The sequence below is a fragment of the Colobus angolensis genome, unplaced genomic scaffold (assembly GCF_000951035.1).
Source record: "Colobus angolensis palliatus isolate OR3802 unplaced genomic scaffold, Cang.pa_1.0 Scaffold125, whole genome shotgun sequence".
NCBI lineage: Eukaryota > Metazoa > Chordata > Mammalia > Primates > Cercopithecidae > Colobus > Colobus angolensis.
Genome location: NW_012113697.1, coordinates 7,689,145 through 7,698,610, shown reverse-complemented (window position 1 = coordinate 7,698,610; position 9,466 = coordinate 7,689,145). Strand labels below are relative to the sequence as shown.

At 41.9% G+C, this 9,466-nt stretch overlaps 1 protein-coding gene across 2 annotated transcripts in view; it reads left to right on the top strand.

Annotated features, from left to right (window-relative positions):
- Positions 1–894: 894 nt before the first annotated feature.
- The window catches only part of DSC2 (desmocollin 2), a 42,655-nt gene continuing 34,083 nt past the window's right edge, over positions 895–9,466 (top strand). For both annotated transcript variants that reach the window (XM_011933273.1, XM_011933274.1), the window contains exon 1: positions 895–1,418. In XM_011933273.1, the coding sequence (XP_011788663.1) occupies positions 1,350–1,418 (69 nt within the window). In that variant the 5' untranslated portion in view covers positions 895–1,349. The remainder of the gene's footprint in view (positions 1,419–9,466) is intronic.

Below are 9,466 nucleotides of genomic sequence, written 5' to 3'. Positions count from 1 at the left end.
AGAATTGAAATGGTGTGAGCGTCACAGTTGGCTTTGCAAATAGGATTCTCAGGACATCCCTGAGGAAACTTAAACCAAACAAAAGGGAATAGACAAGTTTCTCCTTTTGTGGTCAGGCTTACCTAGTTTAAGTCAGTAATTGAAAAGAGGTGCAGGAGGATGAGTCAGATGCCTTGTCATTGCTTTCCGAAGAACCAAAAGAACACAGCATTTATATCTTAATCTTCCAGATTATGTTCTGCAATAATTCGTTTAGTTTAAGTGCACTTCAAATAAAAATGTAAATTACTCCATTCTTATTCATTTCTCACCCTGAACTCTGGTTTTCATGGTAGTAAAGAAGGTGAGAACTCTGCACTAGATGTTCAGGAGTCCGGTACAGGAAATAAGTTATAACTTTATTTGTGATCAGGGATGTTCTTGGAGAAAATCAGTAACACACGTGTAGCCCACGCCTAGGACCTCAATGCATGCATTTCCCATAGTAATTCGCCCTCGATTTTATTATTTTGCAGTCGTCTTGTTTCCCTAACTTTACGTATGTATGTATGTATGTATATATGTATTTTTGTCTCTAAATTATGGCGATTGTCTTGTATCATTGTCATGCCAGTAAATTCCTAAAAACACAAGACCCCCAAGAATGGTGCCTCAGATGACTATGAGTCTGAACTGCTTGTGGGTGTGTGTAGGAAATTCACTCCAGTAGAGTGTGTAACAGTCTCCTTGGAGTCAACTTTCTATCCGGTCAGGTGGGCCTCAGGCAGCTGTGACCTAAAACCCAGCCTCTGCGGCTCAGACCTCGCTCTGTAATTGACCCCAGGGCAGGGACCACTGCCTGCGCGAAGGGCAGCGGGCAGGGCGGAGCCGGGGCCGAGCGCGCGCTCAGGAGTGAGTCTTTGTGCAGTCAGGGCTTCTGCTGGGCAGGGCAGGCTGTTAATCTCGCCTGGCGGACACCGGGGCGTGGGGGGGAGATGGCCCTTATAGGTGGCGTCCGCTGGTGAGAAACACCTTGCGCAGGTAAAAGGGTGGCGGCGAGAGGGAGTTCCCACCCATGGCTTTCTTAGAGAAATGAAGTCTTAAGTCTTAAACAGACAACAAGGAGGGGCCGATCGGTGTCTTTTGGACGCGCCAGGAGCCCCACCCTCCGCCAAAGGAAAAGCCCCTTGGATGAGAGGCAGGCGCTTCAGAGAAGCTGAGAAAAGCGCCTCTCCGCGCGCGCCACCTCCTCCGCCTCGCGCTCTTCCTGAGCAGCGGGCCCAGCCTGTACCCCGGCCGCGGTCCTCGCCCCGCGGAGCCCTCCTACCCCGGCCCGACGCTCGGCCCGTAGTCTGTCCCGAACCCTCTCCATGGCGGCAGCCCGCCCCTCCGGCTCCTGGAGCGGAGCCCTCTGCCGGCTGCTCCTGCTGACCCTCGCGGTGAGTGCAGCGGCGGTCACCGCTCCGGGGAAGGGGGCGATCGCCTGGGGTACGGAGGAAAACTAGGGGAACGGAGATAGGTGGGGGTGGCGGGGAAAAGCTGGGGTGAAGGGGCCTCTGGGTGGCTAGAAAATGGAGTTGGCGGGGGTGGGGGAGGGCAGATAGGAAGAGGATCGGGACCTGGGAGTTGGATCCCCAGGGAAGGTGTCTCCAGTAGATGTAATCAGCGCACTCAGGCGGGAGCGGGCCGCCTTCGCCCAGGCAAAACCATGGCCCCTGGGTACGCGCCGGGGAGCTGGGTGCGCCGGCGCGGGGGTGCGCTGGGGCCGGGGTGAGCCGCGGCGGGGGTGCGCCGGGGCCGAAGTGCGCCGGAGCGGTCCAGCTGTGCCTCTGGCACCTTCCCCGGGAATGTGCGGCCCCCTCTGCCTCAGCGCCTGCCCAGGCCACGGAAAGGGGAATCGCTAGGTGGCCGGGACGGAGCGCGAGTGTCCTTGGGTGAAAAAGGGAACTGCTTGCCTTTCTGGGAATTGCTTACTCTGGGAGAAGGGCGGGGGGAAGTGGCGGGTAGGGGAGGGGATCTTGACCCTCTGCTCCTGAAGACTGTGGACCGGCGGGCTGTAGGTGAACATTTGTACCGTTTCAGTGGTTTCTTAACGTGCGAGGCTTCAGTTCCCTAAATCTTTGGAGGGAGGAAGGCTCTTTCTGATTTCTTGTCCCCAGAGGCGACTCGATTTTTCTGCTCACCACTGGCTCCCCGCGCCACCACCCCTTACCCCAGATTCTTTCCCTCTTTAAAGAGCGCTACAGCAATGACCCTACCCCTTCCCAGAGCTGGGAGCCCAAGTGGTTGGCCTTATTTGGAGCGGGACAGCCCCACTCCCAGCCTGGACAGATAGGATCTCCTTGGAGGCCTGAAGACACAGAAAGCCAATGCCGGGAGCAGCCTCTGGGGAATGTGGGATATAAAAAGTCTGATTGGACTTTTCCTGGCTTCCTGGAAGACGAAGCAATTCGACAGGTGTGGAAAAGTGCTCCTTGCCTTGAGCAAAAGGCATTGGGAGCCAATCAAACTTGAAGGACAAAGGGAGGAACCCGGAAGGCTGATTCCCTCTGGGAAAAGGGAACTGGGGGCTGAGATATTCGTATACTTTCCCCCTCTCTTCGGCTCTCATTTCGCAGTAGAGTTCCACATTTTAAAATCATGAATTGGTAATTGTTACGATTATTAGAATGTCTTTCTAATAGGAGCTGAATGGACTTCAAACCCTTAACTGAATTCCCAGGGCATATTAATAATATAGAAAGGGCCAAGTACACAGCAGTTAACATTTGACAGATGAGGAAACTAAGAATGGAATAAATAACGGTAAGAGCATATGTTGATGAGTAAGGAATAAATTTTCATTAGACTCCTAATAAAATCGCAATTTCTTTTAAAACCACTGGCCATTATTCTTTAAAGGAAAAGGCATGCACAGACACTGGCAATGCGTAGTAGCATTGCTCTGCATATACCTGCAGATAGAGCTTTCTGTGTGTCATCTCAGATTCTGTTTAGGAGAAGCTGGGGTATCAGTGAGTGGGATAGGAAGTGTGCTGGCCCTGGCTGCACTCTCATTCTGCTGGTTTTTGCTCTGTGCACGTCTGTGCAAACCCCTGCCAACCTCAACGTGGCTGTTGTGGTTGTGAGTCTCAAGTGTGAGAAATGTGTAAATACTAAGTGTAAGAAATTTTTAAGTAAGAATGATTTTAGCTGGGCATGGGGTGTGCTCCTGTGGTCCAAGCCACTGGAGAGAGGCTAAGGTGGGAGGATCACTTGAGCTTGGGAGGTCCAGGCTGCAGTGAGCCCTGGTCATGCCACTGCATCCCAGCCTTGGTGACAGAGTGAAATCCTGTCTCAAAAATTGGGGAGAAACGACTTTGGGAGCGGAGTAGGATCCTTTACATTACCTCCTTCCCATATACCCAAGTAATCCTTCACCATTCCACAAATCAGCTTCTCCTCACTTCCTAATGTTTCTTCAAACCACACCTGGCTTAGCCACTTGAACTGTGTCTTTTGCTAACCACATAATAAAACTTCTCTCTCTCTGAGATCACAGGCTCTCCTGTGCTAAATCCAAATGACTCATTCTTTATATGGTTCCACCTTGTAGCTTTTGCCCTTATTCTTGACACTCACTCCCTTTTTTTTTTAATCTTTCTGACCACTCAGGGTCTGACTCTCTACCTAGTGTCTTGTCTTTTTCTTCTTTTTGTCTTGTCTATTTTTTTTTCTTTTTTTGGTTTGGTAAAAATGATATAACATGAGATCTACACTCCTAACGCATTTCTAAGTGTATTGTATTGTTAATTATAAGCACAATGTCACATAGCAGATCTCTAGAACTTTTTCATTTTCCATAACCAAACTTTTATATCCATTGAACAGCAAATCCCTGTTTCCCCTACCCTGCGTCACCTGGCAACCACCATTCTATTTTCTGCTTTTATGAGTTTGACTGCTTTTTCCTCCACTCTTAAAGGCTAGAGTATCTTGATGCTCTGTTCTAGGTCTTGTCCTTTGGAATCTACCCCGTTTCCCTAGGGCATTTAATCCACTTTTATAGCTTAAAATATCACACAGTTGCCAACATACACTAAATTAATATTGCTAGTTCAGATGTCTTCATTGAACAATAGTCCTTTGTATCACTCTACTGACTGTGATGTGTGACACAACAGTTTTTATCTTCCCAAACAATGTTGTTTTTCTTTTAGTGTCCTGTATTTCAATATGCATCAGTACCATATGCCTGTTCCTCAAGTAGGAAGTCTGAAAGCTGTTTGTTTTTTCTTTCTCACTGCTCCCCTTTCTTAATCCATCAAGTTCCATTAAATCTACATTCAAAGACAACTCATGGGTCTCTTCACTTGTATCTGTCACTTCTGCTATTACAAATAATGTCACAATGAATAAACTTGAATGTATGTTATTTCATATATGAGCAGGTGTGTCAGTAGGACAGACTACAGACTACCAATAATGGGATTTACAAATAAAAGTGTAAATCAGGCCAGGTGCAGTGGCTCATGTCTGTAAATCTCAGCACTTTGGGAGCCTGAGGTGGGAGGATCACTTGAGCTCAGGAGTTCAAGACCAGACTGGGCAACATGGCAAAAACCCCTCTCTACAAAAAATACAAAAATTAGCCAGGCATGGTGGTGCATGCCTATAATCCCACCTACTTGGGAGGCTGAGGTGGGAGGATCACTTGAACCCAGGAGGTGGAGGTTTCAGTGAGATCGCACCACTGCACTCTGTCCAAAAAAAAAAAAAAGTGCCTAATTTTGTTAGATTTTGTTCTTCCCTCCATAAATGTTGTATATTACTAGACAGAAAACTATTTTATGATAGATATCACATGATCGAGGATATATATATATACACACACATATATATATATGTAAGTGTAAAGATAAATTGAATCTAAGCTTCATTCAGAACACCACAGAAAATTCCAGAGATGAAAGATTTAAATGTAAAATACGATTCCCTACAGATAATAGAAGAAAACATAATAAATTGTTATATAAATTTGGAGCCCACGAGGCCTAGTTATGACTTAGATTTCAAAAGCCAATTTATTACAATTGAGAAAATCACTTATATGAGAGTACATATATACATACTTCTTCATGGCGAAAAAGCAACTCTAACCAACCAAAAACACCACAAGCAAAGTCAAAAGGTGATTGATACACTGGAAAAAATATTCACAAGTCATATTTAAAAGGTTAATCTAATACATAAAGAGCTCTTGTAACTCAAGAAGAAAAAGCGCAACATGGATGTAACAGTACCCATAAAGCAGTAAAATGGCTCTTCAGTTATAAAAATATGTCAACCTCACTCATAATAAAATATGAATAAAAATTACATTGAAATGCCATTTCACACTTGGCAAACACCCAAAAGTTCAACAACATGCTATGTAGGCAAGAATGTGGTTGACTCATAAATTATTGGTGGGTATAATAAAAGGTTACAACTTTTCGGGACTTTATGCAGTTATACATAGTGCAAATACAAATTGTTTTACCTCTTTTCTAATACCTGTGCTTCAAATATCATTCTATTCATATGCCAGTACCATATTCATTTAATTGTTGAGATTTTATGATTTGTAATATCTGCTAGGGTTGATAGCCTTTCATTGCTTTTCAAAAAATAATTTTCCTATCTTAATTTTTTATTTTTTCCTTATGGCTTTTTAAATCAGCTTGTTTAGTTCCAGAGAAAATTTTATTGAGGTTTTTATTGGTATCAAAAGTTTGTAATTTAACTTAGTAAGAATTGATATAGATACGCTACTGATTTTTGTCTTTCTTTTTTTGCAAGTGTACTTTTCTGCCCTGCAGAAATGTTTTCAGGTTTCCTTCAAATAGGCTTTACATGTTTCTTGTTAAATTTACTACTTGGCATTTCAACTTTTAATTGCTTCTGAAAATGATTTCTTTTTTTTTTTTGAGACCGAGTCTTGCTCTGTTGCCCAAGGTAGAGTGCAGTGGCACGATCTCTGTTCACTGCAAGCTCCACCTTCCGGGTTCACACCGTTCTCCTGCCTCAGCCTCCCGAGTAGCTGGGACTACAGGTGCCCGCCACCATGCCTGGCTAATTTTTTTTTTTTTTGTGTGTGTAGGGATTTTTAGTAGAGACAGGGTTTCACCGTGTTAGCCAGGATGGTCTCTATCTCCTGACCTCGTGATACTCCCGCCTCAGCCTTCCAGAGTGGAAAATGATTTATTATATTATCTGACTGGTTTTGTTTATAGGTGTGAAGACTAATGATTGCCATGTTTTTATGGTTATTTCTGCTTCCTTAAGTCTCTTCTTGTTTTATAGTAATGTATTGGTTGATTTGCTTGGGTTTTCCAGGTAAACAGTCATATCAAATGCAGAATTTTTTTTTTTTTTTACTTCTTCCTATCTAATATCCTTCTCTTGCAAATATACCTTTAATATAATGTAAACTACATATGGTGACCTTGGAAAGCCTATGTTGTTTCTGAGTTTAATTGGATTGCTTCTAGTGCTTTCCCATTTGTGTTGTGTTATAATTTATAAAGATCACATTGCAAAAGTACTTATCAATTCTTATTTTTTGAGACTAAAAAAAATAAAAATGGTTATTGAATTTGGTCAAGTGCCTTTCTGCATCTATGGTGGTGATCACATGTCAAGCCTTCTTTAAATTCATGGCTGGAAGTTTCTGGACCAAGCAAAAGATATGAGTGTGGATCACAGATCCACGCAAGGACCAGTTTACTTCTGGCTCAAATTTGTAATGAGGATTTAGCATTAGGGTCCCAGATTAATGTGGAGTGGATCCTCTTAGATCTTAGGTGGGCCCTGTGCTTTTTGATTTCATTCTCCTCTCCAGAGGCCAAAAAAGCAGAGTCAAATCTTTGCAGATCAGAAGTTGTTCCTGAGTTCCTCTTACCACTCTGTGTTCCAGCTTTATCTTCAGTTTTGGCCTAGCAGTTGCTTGCTATTTTAGTAGCTCTTTGATGCTTTAGGATGTTTGAAAAATGTTATGCATCATTTTTAATTAGTTTTGGCGTAGGTTTTTCTTAATTACCTAACCTGTTATTGTTGGAAATGACAGTTATTTCCATTCTCCACATTGGACAGATCTATCACATTCAAATACAAAGCTGCTTACTTAATTTATTTGCTTAAAGTAAGTCTTTGTTTCTTATTAGCATTGAGAAAAAAGATCCATGTGCTTTGCTAATGCCGTTCAAAATTTGGCCCACACCCACTTCTTTGAGCCCATGTTAAACTTCTGCCCCCGCTCTGGTACACATATCAACCATTCCAGATTCCTTCTTCAGGTCTGTGCCATCTCTGAGCCTTCACATATGCCATTCTTTTTTTGCAACATTTAAGCTCTGCCTCCTCTTAGCCTGTCTCACTTGTAGCTGCTCTTCAGGTGACCTCACCTGGCTTTTAGACATCACTATTCCCTCTGCTCTCCTGTAGCTCCCTGTACTTCCTTATCATTACATTCGTCTTACTTTGTTGAAATTACAAATATGTCTTACTCTTAGACTGAATGTTTCATGAGGACCATGTTTACTGCTCTGTATGTGGTACATAATACACATTCAATAAGTATTTGTTGAATTCATGCATGAATGGATGGATGTCCAAGATACTGTTATTCAAAGAATTGTCGTAATCCAACCATTTCTCATCTTCTCCATCATTATTACCTTAGCCCAAGTAACCATTACCCCAGTCTTAGATTCCTGCTGTAGTCTCCCCATCAGTCTCCTGGCTTCCACTCTTACTCTTCTATAACCTATTTTCCACATAACTAGTAGAGTGATTCTGTATAAATATCAGTTTACGCCACTCCACAGCTTCATCATGCTGTTGCCTCTCTTTGCACTCAGAACAAAATCTGTACTCCTTACCATGACCCTTTAGACCCTACATCATATGCCCTTTACTGTCCTTTTGTTTTCTTCTCCTATCACTCTTCCCTCACTGTGCTCTGCTACTGTGACCACCTTGTTCCTGCAATACACAAGTCTCCTTCCAGGATCTTTACTCTGGTTCTTGCCCCACCTGGAAGACTCTTTCCTAGTTCCTCACTTCATATACACTCAGGTATTCTTGTTGTCACCCTCTCTCCCTGCTTTATTTTTGTCATGACATTTATCTCTTGCTGCCTTGGCATTGTGTGACATTTGTGCATTTGTGTATTTCTTTTGCTTATTATCGTGTAATCTTTGTGAGGCAAGGACTTGGCTTTGTTCACTGCTCTCGCCTTTGAATGTGTTTAGCACTTAGTAAGCAACCAGTAAATGTTGGTTGAATGAATAAGTGAATGTATTCTTCCAATCACCTTTAGCTGGAATCTTCAGAATCATCTGATTCTACTCCTATTCTCTCTCGGCTATGCAGCCAGTGAAAATTCTTCATATCGTTTAATTTCCAGTTCAAAATGAATGTCTTTATTGTGTCTATCCCAACACTTCAAATGAAACACAACCTCTGCTTTATTCAATCCTTCAAGTGTAATTAAAACTGGATAATTAAAGAGTCTTTAATATATATTAAAAATAAACATTTCCATCCAAATTTTGATGATTTTAGTTAATGTTTATAAACGTTGTAAGTAACAGTGTAAATGCTAGTTAACTGTCTTGCTTTTGGTCGAAGATGTTTGTAAAACTAGAAAAAAAGAATGTGAATCTTTGAGAAACATCCATTGTAAAGCTTCAGTCAGAACAAAATTAAATTTCAGTGTGTTTATGTATATGTTGCATTGGACTTGGTTCACCATGAATCACTAAACCATTAAAAAAATTTAAGTAAATTATTTTGTAAAATGAACTTAACTTTTATTTATGAGAAGATACACCTTCAAAATAATTGTATATTTCAAAGTTATGTGCCTATCATGTGGAGTAACACATAAATACTCTCCACCACTTCATGGCAATCAGTTAATGTTTGTCTTTAAAAGCATTGACTTTTTATTTAGTATATTATTGATTTCATATCATATCTCATAGGTAATTAAAAATGTATTGAAACAGTTTGCTGCCTCAGTAAATGTGGTTTTCTCTTTCCTATGGATATACCTGTGCTGCCTTCCTCATAGTTTTCAGCACTCTCTCACATAGCCTGTTGTTGGACCGTCACTGTATGCACTGAACTAATCAGTGAAGTTATTATTACATCCATTTTACAGTACAGGAAACAAAGCTGAAGAGCATACGTCATAATTGTTTGAGTTTACAAGCTTTTTGCAGGAGGAAGCTAGAACTCAGTATATTGTTTTATTCTTCCCCTTGATATACTTTTGTCCTGATTTCTTTCTCCAAAATGTTTTTATTTTGATAATTATATAAAATGATTGATAATTATGTAAAGTGATTTATAATTATATAAATCACATATAATTATAGAACTAGAAATACCATATGACCCAGCCATCCCATTACTGGGTATATACCCAAAGGATTATAAATCATGCTGCTATAAAGACACA